Below are 19,176 nucleotides of genomic sequence, written 5' to 3'. Positions count from 1 at the left end.
CTGCTCCATAAAGCAGAGAGTGGAGTTACAGGGTTCGTCACATGTCAATGTGAGGACGTGAAAGTGGACTCACAGTAGCACACACTGCATCAAAGGAGGCCCTGGAAAATCTGTCGCTGTGGTCCCCAGGAAGCTCAGGGCACAGATGTCAGGTTGATTTCAGTCTGGAAATTCTCACTGAGGTGAGGCCTCTGTCTAATAGGATCAGCCTAGTTTTGTGGGTGGATGAACCTGAGCGCAAGCAGGACCTCAGATGACAATGCTGAGTGTTAGAGGGGACCCCTGGAGAGGGAGCCAAACAGCGTTCTGTAAATTCTTAGCTCTGAGAGACCCAGAGGACCTACTTCTGAGTGGTCCCCTCATTCCACCTGTGTGATCTCAGGGAGGGCATGGCCTTCTCTAGCGGGATAGGGCCCCAGATCTGCAGAGGGGTGTCATCTTGACCATAACCGGACTTAAGGTGAGGAGGATCAGTGCTAATGAGAGGATCTCTCCCCAAAGAGGGAGGCTTAGAGAGTGGCTCCCCTCCTGACAAGCAGAGATTCTCAGAGCAGTGCCCTGATTCCCTCCACTAGGGACTTGGGAAGGTGAGGGCTTTGTTTTGGGGTGTAGGACTTGGGTTCTTAGATGGAGGCGTTCAGGGCTCTGATAAACTGCACCCGGAGGACCCTGAGAGAGAATCCAGGGACGGATGAATATTGAGCTACCGGGGTTCCCGTAGCACGCTGCCCCTGCCGACGTCCCTGGGCGACCTCACGTAGGACCTTACGCAGCTCCCCTCCACTTCCGCTTCGAAGGCGAGAAGCTCGACGGGTAGCCGCAGCGACTGTTTGGCGGAAACTTAGTGTCCAGGACTCGTCCGGAACCAAGGTGAGGACCTGAATGGAGCTGAAGGGACTTCCCAACCCTCCCAGTAATAAAAGTGACCCATGCACATCCCACCCCTGTGATATGGCTCTTGTGGGCCCCTCAGTGCTATCGGCTGAATGTGGTCTAGAGTGTCTCAGGCTAAGGCGTTGGTCTGTGGGGGTAGGCCCGGATTCTACCCCGGAGGAGGTCTAGGACCTAGATAACGGCCCTGAGGGCTGATGAGCAGACTTCGACACCGCAAGGGGGCCACACAGTGACTCCCCTATACTGGGCGCTAGGAGGCCCGGGGTAGAGCTGGCCAACTGTGGTGCCCCCTGGTGTCCACTGGAGCTGGTTTGGGGGAGTGAGAGCCTTGCTCTAACAGAATAAAACCAGTTCAACAAAGGGAGCTAGTCCCCAACATGATTCATGGTTGTGACGCTGAGTGAGGATGGGGGCCAGTTCCTTAAGAAACGGGGCCGCATAAAGCGCCAGCCCTGTTTTCAGGCCTGGGAGAATCGAGCGTTTGACATGACACTTCCCAGGACATCTAAGGGAAGTGAGTGACCAGGTCAAAGGGGGCAGCCTCAGGTTGGCAATTCAGATTTGCAAGGAGTCATGGTGAGAACCTCGGGGGCTGTGGGGATGTTCCACACCACATCATTCAGACCAAATCCTCCCTGTCGTCATCTGTGGCAGGCCTCAAGAATACATGTCGGTCCCCACTGTGGACTAAGGAGTTGTCAGCAGAGGGAGAACTCTTAGACCCTGTCATCAATCAAATGTAGACCTTGGTTACTTCCATGTCCTGGGTATTGTAAATTGTGCTGCAGTGAACATTTGAGTCCAAGTGTTTTTTTCAGTTAGTTTCCTCAGGATATATGCCCTGTATTTGTACTGTTGGTCATGTGGTAATTTTATTCCTAGTTTTTTTATGCACAGTGAATTAAGTCAGAAAGAGGAAAGCCAATATCATATATTAATGCATTTATATGGAATCCAGAAAGATGGTACTGATGAACCTATTTGCAGGGCAGCCTGGAGATGCAGACCTAGAGAACACACTCGTGGACACAGTGGGGGAAGGAGAGGGAGGGGCAGATTGAGAGAGTAACATTGAGAACGTACATATTACCATACGGAAAACAGATAACCAGGGGGAATTAGTTTTATGACTCAGGGAGCTCTAAGCCAGTGCTCTGACAGCTTAAGAAGGGTGGAATGGGGTGGGAGGTGGGAGAGAGTTTCAAGAGGGAGGGGACATATAGCATACCTATGGCTGATTCATATTAATGTGGGGCATAAGACAACACAATATTGTAAAGATATTATACTTCCATGAAAAATAAATGTATTTTAAAAAAAGACATAGAGAAGAAGAGAAGCTAAAAAAATTTTAACTTTGAATTGGGATCTTGGATGGGACCACAGGGACATTAACCTGACTGCAACAGCTTCCATTCTTAGGAGACCATGTTTGGTAAGATGAGGTCATCTTCACTTCCTCCTGTTGGGACACAGGGTGATTGGCTTTTACTATCAGACAGGTATCAGTTCAGGAGAAAGAGGAGGTTCTCTACCAGGAGCTCAGTTGAGGAACCTGAGTGAGGACTCAGAGCATCCATCCCAACCCTTGGATTTCAACCCAGGAAATCTCAGGGATGGGCTGTGAGTTTGAACATCTGCTTTACTGTTTATGCCAAGTCTAGGGGAGGGGAAATGTCTAGTCTGAAGGTGCAGCCACCAGTCAGAAAATGGAGAATAGTGCCCAACGTGTTAAGGAACCAAAGTAAGGACCATGAATGATGATCCCAGTGAACTCAGGATAGAAAAGACCCTACTGAGCTCTCAGCACTGAGTATCCCCTGGGAGAGAGGTGGACTGAGGCAGCCCTTCACGTGCTTCTGAATCATGTGGAGGTCTAAAGTGTCTTCATCAGAGTATCAGAGGGAAGGGTGCCCATCCTCCGCCAGGACTTGATGTGATAATACTGAAGATGAGCTGAGAGGACCCCACTGCCAGCACCTGCTGTCACCTCAGTAAATCCAAAGCAGGGCTGAGAGGACGCAGAGGAAAAGTAAGGCCTCTGTTCTTCCTCTGGGATTCTCAGGGGACAGGCTGACCAGGACACAGGAGCCTTGTGGGTTCCTAGGGCAGTGTCCTCAAGGACACCTGCAGAGGCGGACTTTGATTAAACCAAGGTGGAAACTCCCTGTTTTAAGGTGCTCATATCATCTCATTCTGCATCCTCCAGGTGCCCCAACCTCCTATCTATTGGCCCAGACTCCTGCCTGCGGTCCCTGACCACAGCCATCATGCCCCGTGGGCAGAAGAGTAAGCACCGTGCTCGTGAGAAACGTCGCCAGGCCCGGGCTGAGATCCAGGGTCTTCATGATCAGGCTAACACATCTGGGGGAGAAGAGACCACCTCCTCCTCCCCTCCTGATTCAGAGAGCGGTCCCTCAAGCTCGTCTGCTGCTGGCACCTCCAAGGGGCCTCAGGGAGCCCAAGGCACCACCAGCGCTGCTGCAGGTGCTATACGCAAAAGATCTGGTGTCGGGCGCGCAGCACGCTCAAGATCTGGTATTGGTGCCGCAGCACGCTCAAGATCTGGTGTAGGTGCCGAGGGCCAGGTTCAGGAAGGGGAAAATTCCTCCCAGGCCTCAGCTGCTGCTGAGAGCTCTCACACAGATCTTCTGACCTGGAAGGCAGAGATGTTGGTGCAGTACATGCTATTTAAGTATAATACGAGGGAGCTCATTAAGAGGTCAGAAATGCTGAAAGTTGTCCACAGAAGGTACAGGGAGCAATTCCCTGAGATCCTCAGCAGGGCCTCTGAGCACATGGAGATGGTGTTTGGCATGGTGCTGAAGGAAGTCAGGCCCAACAGTCACTGCTATAACCTGGAGAGCAACCTAGATCTCAGCGACAGTGAGTCTATGAGAGGTGATGAGGGGCTGCCGAAGAATGGTCTTCTGATGCCTCTGCTGGGTGTCATCTACCTGAATGGCCATCGCACCTCTGAGGAGGAGATCTGGAAGTTCCTGAATATGCTGGGCATCTATGATGGAAGAAGTCACACCATCTTTGGAGACACCAGGAAGCTCATCACAGAAGATCTGGTGCGGGAAGAGTATCTGGAGTACCGCCAGGTGCCCAGCAGTGATCCCCCTCGCTATGAGTTCCTCTGGGGTCCTAAAGCTCTCACAGAAACCTGCAAGACGAAAGTCCTGCAGTTTTTGACCAAGGTCAACGATTTGGTCCCTGATGCCTTACTGCCGCATTATTTGGAGCCTTCGAGAGAGGAGGTAGAGAACACCGGAGCTGGAGCTGCAGCCGAGACCGGCCCTTCTGCCTCAGCCAGCGCTGGCCTTTCTGCATCAGCCAGCTCTGGCCCTTCTGCCTCAGCAGGTGCTGGCCCTTCTGCCGTGTCCAGAGTTTGCACTTATGTTGCAGCCAGGGCTGGCACTTCAGCCTCAGCCAGGCCTTATATGTCTGCCTCGGCCAGTGCTGGCCCTTCGGCCTCGGCCAGGGCTGACCCTTCAGCCTCGGCCAGGGCTGACATGTCTGCCTCGGCCAGGGCTGACCCTTCGGCCTCGGCCAGGGCTGGCACCTCGGCTGCAGCCAGGGCTGACATGTCCGCCTCGGCCACGGCTGACCCTTCGGCCTCGGCCAGGGCTGGCACCTCGGCTGCAGCCAGGGCTGACATGTCCGCCTCGGCCACGGCTGACCCTTCGGCCTCGGCCAGGGCTGGCAGCTCGGCTGCAGCCAGGGCTGACATGTCTGCCTCGGCCACGGCTGACCCTTCGCCCTCGGCCAGGGCTGGCACCTCGGCTGCAGCCAGGGCTGACATGTCTGCCTTGGCCAGTGCTGGCCCTTCTCCCTCGGCCAGAGCTGGCCCTTCTGCCTCAGCCAGGGCTGGCACTTCTGCCTCAGCCAGTGCCCGCTCTAGGGCCACATCCAGCCGCTCATCTCGCCCCTAGTGTCATCTGAAGCCCATTCTTCACTTTGTGGTTTGAGAAGCCTGACAACCTATGTTCCTAATATGCATCAATAACTTGTTGACTTTTTATTCCTCAATTTTCAACTGTTACTTTTTTCAACAAAGTTTATTTTAGGTTCATGATAGAAGTATATGAATTATATGGGTCTCATGCAGTTTGCTGTTTGTCAGATTTGGGATTAAGAGTTTTGTTTTTTGAAATACATATTGGAAATCCTCAAATCGCTTTTGTGATCCAGGATGAGAATAACTATACTTTAGGATAAGAATATCCTTAGAAATGTGCAAGACACCACACTAAGAAAGGCTCAGAACATAGATGCATAGAGAGAAAGCTGAAAGTTCGTCAATTTTTGGTTTGTTTTACTCTCTTGTTAGTTTCCCTTTATGTAAATGTAAAAGATACATGCTTTGATCGGATTATATTTTTTAAGAATGTTTGAGAATATAAATTATAGCAAATGATTTATACGTGGTTCTTCTTTCACACAAACATTAATTGAGCATCTGCTGTTAAGAAAACTTCATGCTTGTACTGGCAATATTTAGTCAAAAAAAAAAAAAAAAAGCATTGCATGCCTCTGCCCATGCAGTTATAGTTTCTCAGAGAAGCTGTCATTATTTGGAAGAGGCTGAGTTACTCTCTAAATCAGGAAGAACAAGAAAGAAGCAAGGTAAAGAGGGGGTGGCGAGAACATATTTGGTTTCATTGCTAAGCAGAAGTTTGGCTGATTGGGGAGGTAGATCTTTTTTTATTTTTTTTCAGTTAGAACACTGCATAGTCCCTGACATCTCTTAGATGCCAAAAAAAAAAAAAAAAAAAGCCCAGCTGATGTAATATCTGAGGTCAAGATAATCATAGTAATAACTGCCATTGCCCCTAATGTCTCAATAGAGACAAGCGCTGTGCCCAGTGCTTTCCATAAATACATATATTTCAACAGTCCTACCAGACAGAGCTTATCAAACTCACTTCACAGTGGAGAGCCCGAGGTTTAGAGAGTTAGTTTGGTTTTGTGCCGAAATACTTAAAGCTGGTAAATGACAGAGCTGGGGCTAGACTCCTGCCCTAAACTACTTTAGCACTCATACTATTCTTCTCTCCCCACCCTGAGACATACCCTTGTCTTTTTTTCAAACAAGTACTTTTGACATTTCATTTCCTTTTCCTTATTTATTTACTTTCTATTTATTCATTCGGCTGTGCTGAATCTTAATTGTGGCACGTGGGGTTTACTTCCCTGACAAGGGATCGAACCTGGGCCCCCTGCATTGGGAGCCTGGGGTACTAGCCACTGAACCACCAGGAAAGTCCCCACCCTGTATCTTTTATTTCAGTGTTTTTCTCAGTACTTCAAAATTTGTCCTAGGTGATAAAAAAGAATGCCCTTGTGCTCAAGCTCCTGGATTGGAATGTGTAGCCAGAGCAGTAAGAATACCAAATCTATTTAACAACAGATAGGTATACCTTATTCATTACTCACAGATAAAGAGACAATATTCCGTGCCAGTATAAGCATGTACATTGGGCATATTAGATAACCTCTGAAGACCAAGGGCTCTCCAGTATCATGCTTACAGTCTTTTGCCTATAGAAAGTAAATCTGTCAGAATAGAAATGACATGAAAATTTTCACCTGGCTGATGAGGAGATAGACTGATGTACCTTTTTTTTTTTTTTTTTTTTCTCCCCCTGACGGGCTACCACCTCTCCTGGGACTCCTTGGGCTCTAGCTTGTCCATCTCCCAACACTCCTGGGACAGGGACCCATTCATTCTCTGTAGCACTGCAGATCAAACACGGCTCAAGAGTTTGCAGAGATGTGGAATTTCCCGAGAAGCCTTTAATCCAAGACACAGCAAGATGAGGACCCCATGTAGGAGGATTGAGGAGAGCAACACCCCAGAATATGGGGTGGGGGTCACTGGGACAGCACTCTCGTCTGCTTTCAGACACAGAGGATCTCAGAACTGTTAGGCTAAGCATGCCTCACTTATTTTTCAGGCTTCTCAGAAACTTGGTCTTGGGGCAGAGTTCTGAGGTTGGATAGGAGAGAGGGTCAGTCTCTCAGAAATGATGGTGATAAACCTGAATGAGAGTGATAGAAAGACCCAGCCACAACAGTAGCAACCCGTAAAGACCCGGCCTCATTGGCAATCCCATGAAGTCCAGAGCAATCCAGGCTGCTGTGGCTAACATTTTCAACTCAGGTCCCAGGAAGGTGGGGACATCGGGAATCGGCAGAGTCCTCAGCCTCAGATCAGCAGAGAATAGAGCCCCAGAAAGGGTGCAGAGTCAAATTGAAGACCCAGGGTGTGGATATGGAAGCCCCGCAACCCCAGCCGACAGGGCTACACTTAGTCCCTCCTCTCCAGTTAGCCCTGGGAAGCATAGGTAAGTGCTGGCCAGCCCAATGTCCCCCTGACATCTGACTGGAGGCTGTCAAGGAGATGTGGACCTTGGTTTATAGGCTGGCTCTTCATCAGAGAGTGGAAATCCCAGGCATGATATTTGCACAGTCCTGTATGTATGAGGGGTATGGCAGCCAACTATCCCATTGCAGATAAATTCTTAGAAAGCCCTGCAAATGTAATGGGCCCTGGGAGGGAACAGGCAGGGCCTTCAGAGTAAGCGTATCCCTTCTTTCCTGAAGGAGAATGGCTTCAGGGCATTAAAGTCCTTGGACTAATGGAGGAAGCCTCTATCAGCTGAGGAAGGGTACCCAGTTCCTAACAGGAGTCAACTGACGATACTGACCAACAGTGAGGGATCCCTCCCAGAAAGAAGGGGGCTACAGAGGGCAGTGTCCCTGTTAGGCCTTAGACTGTGCCCCTTAGGCCTGGTGACATGGTGAGTCCTACTCACTTCCTTCCAGAACATCTCATGGAGGTAAGGAACCTCATCCTGATCAAAGGGAGCAGCCACAGCTCAACAGAAGTATGGTTTCCAGATTGTGCCAGAAGCCAAGGTAAGGACCCTGAAGACTGAAAAGATAACCCACCTCAAAACAACGGGGCAGAACATATTCCTTCCACTACTGTTTGCCTCAGGAGTGGAAGACCACAGGCTGTGGTGGCCCGATGAGGCAAATTCCACCTCTTCCTTGAGGGTCTCAGGGAGTTGGGGGCTTGAGGGGAGAAGCCTTAAGGTAAGTCAGTGAATATTTCCAGGTTGTAAATATTTCAAGATTATTTGTAAGTCAGGGTGAGGATGGTAAAGAATGCGGGAACACACATACCAGGATGGCCACATAGAATCGTCCCTACTATCAGGCTAGAAGGTCCCAGGCAGAGTTGTCAGCCCAAGGGACCCTTCAGTTCTGACCAAGGAGTAGCAGGAAAGTTAGGGTTTTGGTCTGATGGTGGTGGTCCCATGTCAACAGAGAGGGGGGGATCTTGGGCTTGGCTGAGAGTCAAATTTGGGACCCTGATTTGGAACGCTGATTTGGGGCCCTGAGCAGAACTGTCTTTCATCCTCAACCAGCTTCCAGAGCTTTCATCCTTGTTAGACTATGGGCAGGGGTAGCTAGATAAGGCCACCCTTATTTCCTCCTCCAGGCTCACAGGGAGGTATGAGTCTTACTATGAGGAGATAAGCCTCAGGTCCAGAAGGAGGGGATTCCCCAGGCCCCACCAGAAGTCAAATTGTGGAGCCCGAGTGGAGATGGAGGGGTCTACCCATCCCTGAATAGAGACAAAGCGTGTCATGCCATAGCCTTTGATACCAGTTCTAGAAAGCTCAGGGGAGGGCTGTCAGGCAAGGCTCTCCCTCCCTTCTTTATATCAGGCCTTCTTCTTGTCATTGTTGAATCACTAAGTCGTGCCTGACTCCTTTTTGATTCATGGACTGTAGCCCCCCAGGCTCCTCTGTCCATGAGATTCTTCAGGGAAAAACTGGAGTGGGTTGCCATTTCCTCCTCCAGGGAATCTTCCCAACCCAGGGGCTGATTTAGGTCTCCTGCAGCTCCTGTATGTACCACAGGCAGATCCTTTACTGCTGAGCCACTAGAGTGGCCCTATTTCAGGCCTAAGGGAGGTCAGGTCTTTGCTGGAAAGTGCAGCCACCAGTCATGAGAAAGGAGGGATATGGTGCCTTCCAGGCACTGTGGCAGATGCTTTACAATTACCACCACATGGCACCAGTCCCTCCAGACAGGGCTTGTCAAACTCACTTCACAGATAAAGAGCCTGAGGCGCTCTCAGAGAGTTTACTGACCTGACACACTTCCCATGGCTGGTAAGTGACAAGGATGGTCGTAGGCCCTTGAGTTGACTTAGTCTAAAGCTCACCCTCTCACTCCTGCAAGCCTGAGCTGACCTTGTGCCCTTAATTCCCTTTTTATTTTCATTACTGAGAAATGTATCAGAAGCAATAAGAAGAAGGACTCTCAGGTCAAACTGTTATATTGTAATACATAGCTAGAGCAATAATAATAATAAAACTAAAATAAATGTGCCATATGAAGAGAAGAAACAAAGCAATAATGTTTGCTGACCATAGGATCATCTGTCCATATATATGAGGTCTCGGATAAGCTTAAAAGATCTGAACACTTTAAAGTTACACATAAGCTCAAAAGATCAGGATTCAAAAGCAAGTCATCTCAGAGCCATTTCTTTGTATAAAGAAATATCTATTGGACATAAAATACAAAGTTTCTTTATTCGAACATAAGTTGCCTGAGAAGTCTGGCTGAAGGAGAGAAGGGACAACTTACCATGTTTGTTTCTCTCACGGGTCTCTACCTGGGCCCCCTTACTTATGCCATGGATTTCCCATCTCTCATCCCTCCTAGGACAGGGACTCCGTCTCTGCAACACTTGCAGTAGGGAAACTGCTTGGGGCTTTCAGGGATGTGACATTTCCCAAGAAGCCATTTATCAAAGGGGCAAGGGCCTATAGGAAGATAGCCATGCATCTGGACTGAGGAAAGCAACACCCCCAGAATATTAGGTATAAGAAGGCTCCAGGCAGAGCTCTCAAGCTGAACATCTCACTCACAGTACAGTTGTCAGGGGCTTGAGACCTTTGGTCTAAGGAGGGCAATCTCAGGTCAGAGAAGGAATTGTCAGATATATATGTAAAGCCCCTTAAAGAGAAGTAAAGAAATAGCCACCCAGAACCACTGTGGTTCTGTAGTGTCTACTTTCCGTTGTCAGCCCTGGGAGGTCCTGAATTCCATCATAGAATGAGGAAGAGAGAGCCCTTGAGAGCTGAGAGAGACAGAGAGCTACTGCCATGGGCAGGGCATGTTCCAGAACCAAGTCCTCCAGCTCCTCCCACATAGTGACATCCAGGGCAGATCCCTCATCTTGAGGTTGAAAAGAGACGTAAGTATCCCAAGTAACTGAGTGCCAAGATGGAGCTGAAGGGAACATATTTCATGTCTTTGTTTGTTCTTGCTTGACCTCAGTAACTGGGACATGTATCTTTTTCTGTTTAGGGCTTGCTTTTTCTTTTTTGGTACTCTTAAAATACTCTTCCTTGTAATCGAAAGTTTATTTGACTTCCGTACCTGTGTTTATGAACAAACTATATCCCATTTCTTGCTGTATTTCAGTGTAAGTATAAACGTTTTGGTATTTTGTATAATGAATCAAATCCTTGAATCTCCTTTTGTGGTTCAGAACAAGATAACATGTCAAGAGAACTAGCATTTGCTTGCCAACGTGAATGAACACAGAAAAATTGTTGGTATCAGGAAATAAAGAAAACGGTCCTGATTGAGTGGCATCTGTAATACAGTGGAATGGGAATTCCCAGCCCCTGTATCCCCTCAGCAGCCCAGATTTTAACATTGTATAAGTAACAAAATACCTTTATAGAAGGTCCAGAATGCAATTAAGAAATGGCAGTACCACGGGTAAGCATATAGCTTAGATCAGCTGTACTTGAAATGGGTAAGAACAGCAATTTGACTTTATTGGCATCAGCCCTTGTCTCAGGCTGGCACAGTTCAGTGCCAAGAGAGATTGTGACCTTTCTTGGTGGGGAAAAGTGAGAGTGGGGTGAATGTTCCGGGTGTCCAGGAAAATGTTAGAACTCTGAAATGAATTCAAGAAAGCTGCAGGACACAAAATAACAGACAAAAATGAGTAATGTTTGTAAACATTAACAACAAACTATCTGAAAAAGAAATTAAGAAAACAGTTCTATTTCAAAAACGTCAAAAGAATAAAATACATAGAAATAAATTTAACCAAGGAAGTAAAACATCTCTATGCTGAAAACAAGGAGACATTGGTTGAAGAAAGTGGAAAAGATCAAATGATGTCCCAAGTATATGGATAGGAACAATTCACATTGTTAAAATATTTATACCACCCAAAGTGATCTACAGATTTAATGTAATCTGTGTCAAATTTCCAGTGGAATTTTCCAGAGTAATAGAAAGGCTAAAATCATATGACATCACAAAAGACCTTGAATAGATAAAGTAATCTTGACAAAGAGGAGCAAAGTGTAAGGACAATGCTTCTTGATTTTGAACTATAGTACAAGACGGAGTGATACTAGCATAAACATAGACACACAGACCAATGGAACAGAATAGAGCCATGTATAAACCCACGCATATATAGGCAAGTAATCCTTAACAAAGGCACGAAGAATACAAAGGGAAAAAAAAGTTTCCTCAATGAACAAATAGTGTTGAAAAAACTGAAAATCTGCCTGCAAAGAGTAAAACTACAGTCTTATCTTACATCATACTCAAAAAAATGGATTCAAGACTTTAAAATGAGGCCAGAAATCATAAAATTCTTAGAAGAAAACATAGGGGAAAGCTCCTTGTCATTGATCATGGCGATGTTTTGTATTTTTTTGTTTTTAATTTCACAACAGAAACAGACAAGAAAAAGAAAAGTCAGTGGGGCTACATCAAATTAAAAAGATTCTGTAGAGCAGTGGAAACAATCAACAAAATGGAAAGGTGAAATAGAAAAAAGTTTGCAAGCCATATATCTGATAAGTTAATATCTTATAAAAGGAACTCATACAACTCAATTACAGACTAATTAATTAAAAATAACTAAAAAATGAGCAAAGAACCTAAATATTTCTAAGGAAGACAGAAATGGCCAAAAGCTATGTCAAAAGGGGCTCAGCATCACTAATCATCAGTGAGATGGTAATCCAGACCACAATCACAGATCACCTCATACCTGTTGGGAGAGCTATTATCAAAAAGCCAAGTGCTAAGAAGTGGCAAGGGTGTTGAGAAAAGGGAACCTTTGCCCACAGTTGCTGGGAGTATAAATTGGCACAGCCACTATGGAAAACAGTGTGGAGGCTCCTCAGAACATCACAACTGTAGCTATTATGCGACACAGCATCGCCACTTCCTTGTGTGCAGTCGACCCTTGAACAACACAAGACTGAAAGTGCAGAGCCACTTATAGATGAATCTTTTTCAATAAATACATGGTAAAACTATTCCGAGATTTGCGTTAACCTGGAAAAACTCACAGGTGACTCGCATAGCCTAGAAATATCAAAAATTAAGGAAAAAGTGTCATGAATGCATAAAATTTATATAGATACTAGTCTATTTTATCACTTACTGCCATAAAATATGCACAAATATGAAAAGGTTAAATTTATCAAAAGTTGTGCACACAAACACAGACACACACACACTTATGCACCATGAATAGCACTATTCATCTCTGATGAGCAGTTTCTATAGTAAACTGTGATCTCAAAAAAAAAAAAAATGATCACCATGGTTCTCAGGTATTTCTCACTGGGTTTAGTACAATACTGTAAACCTTGAATAACACCATTGAACTCATATGAAGTGCCGCTAGTGGTGCTGGAAGTGCTCTCAAGAAACAGAAGTCATGACATTATATGAAAAAGTTGAATTACTTGTTGTGTACCACACTTTGGGTCTGCAGTCATGGCTGCCACCATTCCAAGATGCCATATTCCTTTCCCTATTTGGAACCAGTCTGTTGTTCCAGGTCCAGTTCTAACTGTTGCTTCCTGACCTGCATACAGATTTCTCAAGAGGCAGGTCAGGAGGTCTGGTATTCCCATCTCTTTCAGAATTTTCCACACTTTGTGGTGATTCCCACAGTCAAAGGCTTTGGCATAGTCAATAAAGCAGAAATAGATGTTTTTCTGGAACTCTCTTGCTTTTTGCATAATCCAGTGGATGCTGGCCATTTGATCTCTGATTCCTCTGCCTTTTCTAAAACCAGCTTGACCATCTGGAAGTTCATGGTTCCCATATTGTTGAAGCCTGGCTTGGATAATTTTGAGCATTACTTTACTAGTGTGTGAGATGAGTGCAATTGTGCAGTAGTTTGAGCATTCTTTGGCATTGCCTTTCTTTGGGATTTGGAATGAAAACTGACCTTTAAAGTCCTGTGGCTGTCTAGGTTGATTAAAGCTTTTCTTCCAAGGAGCAAGCATCTTTTAATTCCATGGCTGCAGTCATCATCTGCAGTGATTTTGGAGGCCCCCAAAAATAAAGTCTCTCACTGTTTCCATCGTTTCCCCATCCATTTGTCACGATGTGATAGTACCATGTCATCTGCAAACAGTGCGAGTTTTACTTCTTTTTCAACTTGGATTCCTTTTATATCTTCTCTACTCTGATTGCCACAGCTAGGGCTTCTCAAATCATGTTGAGTGAAAGTGGAGACAATGGACATCGTTGAGATTTTCATATTAAGTGAAGTTAGACAAAGACAAATATCACTCATATGTGGAATACAGTTTTAAAAAATGATACAAAGGAACTTATTTAAAAAATAGAAACAGACTGAACAGGTATAAAAGATGAACTTATGGTTACCAAAGAGCAAATGGGGCAGGGAGGGAGCAATAAATCTGAAGCTTGAGATGAACATATACACATACTGTATATAAGGTAGATGGCCAACAAGTATCTACTCTATAGAGCAGGAAACTCAATATTCTGTGATAACTTATATGACAAAAGATTCTTTAAAAGAATGGATATATGTATATATATCACTGAATCACTTTGCAGTACACCTGCAACTAACACAACATTGTAAATCAACTGTGCACCAAGAAAATTTAGAAAAGAAAATCACGGAGTAAACAGATGTGTCTGGACAGGTTTTAATGCAGATGAAAGTGTCCTGTTCTGGGGGAAAATGCCACAAAGTACATGCATTGGTAAGGAAGGGAAGTGAACTCCAGGATTTGAGACAGACTGAGATAGGCTAATTCTATGATTTTGTGCAAATGCCATCAGGTTTTTGTGCAAATGATCAGGACTCCCCTTGCCTATAGAGCTGCTAACCCTGAGCCTTCAAGGGAAACGATAAACACCATCTGTCAGTCTTTTGGTTGTACAACGAGAAGGCCGGACAGCAGGAACCTTTGGGGGGATTGGTGTCATCAGTGCTTCATCCCTGAATTCAGGAAGTACCTTTCCGGTTACTGACTGCCTTTTAAAATTCTTTCGATATTGGACAATGCCTTGGCCACCCAGAACCCCGTGAGGTCAACACTGACCTCCTTTCCCTAAACACAAAGTGTCTCCTTTCCCCTAAACACATCTCTAAGTCAGCCTATGGGTCAGAGGGTCAAAGGGACCTTTAAGGGTCATTACAACATGGTACTCTATGGAAATGATTGTCAATGCTATGGAAGCGAACCCTGATAGAACATCATGACGTCTGGAAGGATTACACGACTGAAGATGCAACTGTTGTCTCACACACACACACACACACACACACACACACACACACACACACACACAGCCCATGAAAGCCCAAACAATAAATTCCTGCTAAATAAATCTGTCCAGGTGTTGTGCATGCCTTCATAGGATTTGTGACAGAGTCAGTCAAGGAAATCATGAAGGAGACTGTGGATATGACATGAAAGGCTGGGAGAGGGTGAAGAGTCCCAAAATACAGATCTTGGAAAAATCCAAGCGCTAGCAGACCCTGCAGCAGAGGAATTAACAGAATACGACTTGATGGAGATGAGTGGTTCCGAACCAGAGCCGGATGATGAGGGAGAAGACCTAGAAGCAGCAGTGCCAGGAAACAAACTGGCACTAGACAGTCTGGCAGAAGCGTTCTGAGTTCTCAAGACTGCTTCTGACTCTTGTATGGCATGGACCCTTCTGTGATATGGGCACTGAAGCAAAAGCAAATGGTGGAAGGAGGACTGATAACACACAGAAACGTCTTTAGAGAAATGAAAAAGCAAAACCTTCAGACAGAAATTACAATGTATTTCCATAAAGGTACCCTGAGTGTGCCTGCTTCCCCTGCCCCGCCTTCCACCTCCTCTGCTCTTCCATCTCTGCCACTCAGCAAGGTCAACCCTCCTCTTCCTCCTCCTCCTCAGCCTCCTCAGCAAGAAGGTGTCAGGAATGAAGACCTTCATGACGATCCACTTCCACTCAATGAGTAGTAAATACTCACTGTGCCATACTGGTAATAACCTTATCTGTTGGGTATGTGTGTGAGTGTCTTAGTGGTAAGAGCTAATAACTGTAGGCAAGGACTGTATGAGATGTTTCTGTGTCACCATCTTCATCATCACCACCAGCTAAGTATTCATCATGTAGAACATTGCGTGCAAGACTTGTATTGAAATGGATAGCCTACCATTGCATAGGCAGAAGCTGAGTGACATTTAATATAAAGTTAGTAATGTTTCATTTTATTATTGCTTTATAACTTTAGTTTCAAAGAATTGTGTTATTGCACACTATCCCACCTCTCTCTTGTCAATGGATAAACTGCCCATCAGCCTGTCCTCACAGGTAAGTGTTTTCTCTTAAAGTAACAAGGTTTTCAGTAGTGTATGATAAGGATTACCATAATAGTGTATGCTATAAAAATTTTTAGCTATTCATTCATTACTGTATATGCTCGGCTACCATGAAGCAATCCTATCGATTACACTAGGCTACTATAAAGCAGTCATATTGCTGCTTCCTCATTATCAAAGCTTGAATCATTATACCTGTAAATAAATATGAATTTCTTTTCATATTATTTTTTCATGGTTGATGTTTAGTGTCTTGTATGTGTAGTCCTTTGTGTCATATAAGACAATATAAATGTCGGTACTTACAGCCAATTTTTCTTATAAATGGATGCTGTAAACTTACAATGTTGATAAATACAGTACTGTGAATATATTTTCTCTTATAATTTTCTCAATAACATTTTTCCTCTAGCTTACTTTATTGTAAGAATACAGAAGAAAATACTTATAGCATACAAAATATGCATTGACTGTTTATCAGTAAAGCTTCCAGTCAACGGTAGGTTATTATTAGTTAAGTTTGGGCAGAGTCAAAATTATACAGGGATTTTGACTGCATGGGAGTTGGTGCTTCTAAACTCCACATGGTTCAAGGGTCAATTGTACATCCAAAGGAAGTGAAGTCAGTATCTCAAAGAGACATCTTCACTCCTGTGTTCATGGCACCATTATTTACAATAGCCAAGATACGGTAACAACCCAAAATCTACCAACAGATAAATGGGTAAAGAACATGTGGTAGACACAGACAATGGGGAATAATTTCACCTTAAAAAGTAAAGAAATCTTGTTATATGGGACAACATGGAGAGACCACAGGGATATTATTCTAATGAAATAAGTCAGTCTCAGAAGGACAAATGCTGCATGGTTTCACTTATATGAGGTATCTAAAGGTTTTTCCAGTAGTCATGTATGGATGTGAGAGTTGGACTGTGAAGAAGGCTGAGCGCCAAAGAATTGATGCTTTTGAACGGTGGTGTTGGAGAAGACTCTTGAGAGTCCCTTGGACTGCAAGGAGATCCAACCAGTCCATTCTGAAGGAGATGAGCCCTGGGATTTCTTTGGAAGGAATGATGCTGGAGCTGAAACTCCAGTACTTTGGCCACCTCATGCGAAGAGTTGACTCATTGGAGAAAACCCTGATGCTGGGAGGGATTGGGGGCAGGAGGAGAAGGGGACGACAGAGGATGAGATGGCTGGATGGCATCACTGACTCGATGGACGTGAGTCTGAGTGAACTCCGGGAGTTGGTGATGGACAGGGAGGCCTGGCGTGCTGTGATTCGTGGGGTCGCAAAGAGTCGGACACGACTGAGCGACTGAACTGAACTGAAAGGTTTTAAACACATAGAAACACAGAAGGCCACGGGAGGGAGAAATGGGCAGTTGCTTTTCACTTGATATAATGTTTCAGTTATTCATTGAATAAATTCCAGAAATCTGCTGTGCAACATTGTGCCTGTATTTAACAGTACTGTATTGTGTGCCTAGAATTTTGAGAGTAGATTTGATGTTAAATGTTTTTACCACAACAATAATTTGACAAGTTGATTGTTTTGCTCTATCTCCAGTAGAGAGTAAGCTGAGTAAGTACAAGCATTTAGAAAACAGAACTCTTTTATACAGTTAATGAGAATGTCAATGGGTGAAACCACTGTGGAAAACAGTATTGAGGTTTCTCAAAAAATTAAAAATCAAATTATGATATGATTCAGCAAATCCACTTCTGGGTATCTATCCAAAGGAGTTAAAATCAGACTCTCCAAGAGATATCAGCATTCCCATATTTGTTGCAGCATTATTCACAATAATCAATACAGGGAAAGAGCCTAAATGTCCTTTGATGAATGAATGGATTAATATAGGCTATATATATATTTATTATTTTATATATATATATAAAATGGAGTGTTGTGTGTGTGTGTCCTCAGTCACTCAGTTGTGTCTGACTCTTTTTCGACCCCATGGAATGTAGCCTGCCAAGCACCTCTGACCATGGGATTTTCCAGGCAAGAATACTAGAATGGGTTGCTATTTCCTCCTCCAGGAGATCTTCCCAATCTAGGGATTGAACCTGAGTCTCCTGTGTGTCCTGCATTGGCAGGTGGATTATTTACCTGGGAAGCTTATAATGGAGTATTACTCAACCTTAAAAAGAAGGAAACTTTTTCACTTGCAATAACAGAGATGACCTAGAAAACATTGTGCTAAGTCAAATAAGCCAGACACAGAATGACAAATACATGATACCACTTAAATGAGGAATCTAAAACAGGCAAACTGATAGAAGCAGGGTAGGATGGTGATTGCCAGGGCCTGGGAGGAGACATAATGAGGACGTGATTGTCAAAGGACACAGATTTTCAGTTATACAAGATGAATAATTTCTAGAAATGTAATGTGTAGCATAGAGCCTATAGTTAACAATTCCATATTGGATACTTAAAGTTTTGCTAAAAGGATAGATGTTATGTTAATTTTCCTTGCTCCTCCTCACCTCCACAAAAATAAATGAGTAAATCAATAAAGAGTGTAGAAGGAAACTTTTGGATGTAATGGACACGTTTATGGCATAGATTGTAGCGGTGTTTCAGAAGTGTGTATTTATTTCCAAACATCGAGTTGTATACATTAAATGAGTACAGCTTTTTTATATGATAATCATATCTCAATAAAGTGTTTTTTTTTTAAAAAAAAGAGCAGATATTTGGTCTTATTTGGGGTTGTAGTCTGAGCATAATGCAAAGTGTACAGTAGGCACTTTATATTTAATCAATAAAGGCTGAAAGAAAGAGTATAAATAATGAAAAGATTGTTAATTTTTGGTTTACCTAACTCCTTCTTGTGCTTTTTCTTCTAAAATTAAAGTTATATGCCTGTATTTGCTTATATTATTTAGGAATGTAAGATAAATTCTAATGGATTAGGCCACATGCTTATTCTCTTGTTTATTTCCCAATTATTATTTGAGAAGGAGCTCTATTTTTTTTCTCTTGGCTGTGAAGCATGCTGGACCATCCCCAACCAGGGACCAAACCCACCCATGCCCCCTGCATTGGGAGCAGGGAGTCTTAAACACTGGACCAACAGGGAAGTTCTGAGAATGAGCTTTTTGGTAGGCTTACTGTGGATGCTTTTTAAAAAACTGGCACAACAGCAACCTCCAAAACAAGATCTAGCCCCTGTCCATTGAGTTTTAGAGTCTAGGAGGTACTATTATATGAAAAGATGGTGAGATACTCTCTATGAGCAAAAGCAGGGTCTCCAAACTTCAGGCCTCCAACCAGTACCTCCTGTGAAATCAGCAGCGGCATTTACATTAGAAATAAAATTCACAATAAATGTAATGTGCTTGAATTATCCCAAAACCATCCCCCATTCCCAGTCTGTGGAAAAATTGTCTTCTACAAAACCAGTCCCTGGTGCAAAAAAGGTTGGGGACTGCTGAAAGAACAAGTCAAAAGCAGGGGTAAGGAGGGCAAGCGCTTGGAGTTGAAAGCAAGTGTAAATGGCCTGCAGTGAGGCAATTTGGAGCCTTGTTGTTGTTC

The 19,176-nt window shown here is 44.4% G+C and overlaps 1 protein-coding gene across 1 annotated transcript; it reads left to right on the top strand.

Moving 5' to 3' along the window:
* The first annotated feature begins 3,164 nt into the window (after nucleotides 1-3,164).
* Nucleotides 3,165-4,832, top strand: LOC138070644 (melanoma-associated antigen B2-like). The gene is made up of 3 exons (XM_068961879.1): nucleotides 3,165-3,438; nucleotides 3,469-4,279; nucleotides 4,622-4,832. Exons 1-3 carry the CDS (start codon nucleotides 3,165-3,167, stop codon nucleotides 4,830-4,832), a joined length of 1,296 nt encoding a protein of 431 aa, XP_068817980.1.
* Nucleotides 4,833-19,176: the final 14,344 nt, after the last annotated feature.

Source organism: Capricornis sumatraensis, chromosome X, assembly GCF_032405125.1.
Source record: "Capricornis sumatraensis isolate serow.1 chromosome X, serow.2, whole genome shotgun sequence".
NCBI classification, from domain to species: domain Eukaryota; kingdom Metazoa; phylum Chordata; class Mammalia; order Artiodactyla; family Bovidae; genus Capricornis; species Capricornis sumatraensis.
The sequence above is the reverse complement of the archived record's forward strand: the minus strand, read 5'-3'. Positions and strand labels throughout refer to the sequence as shown.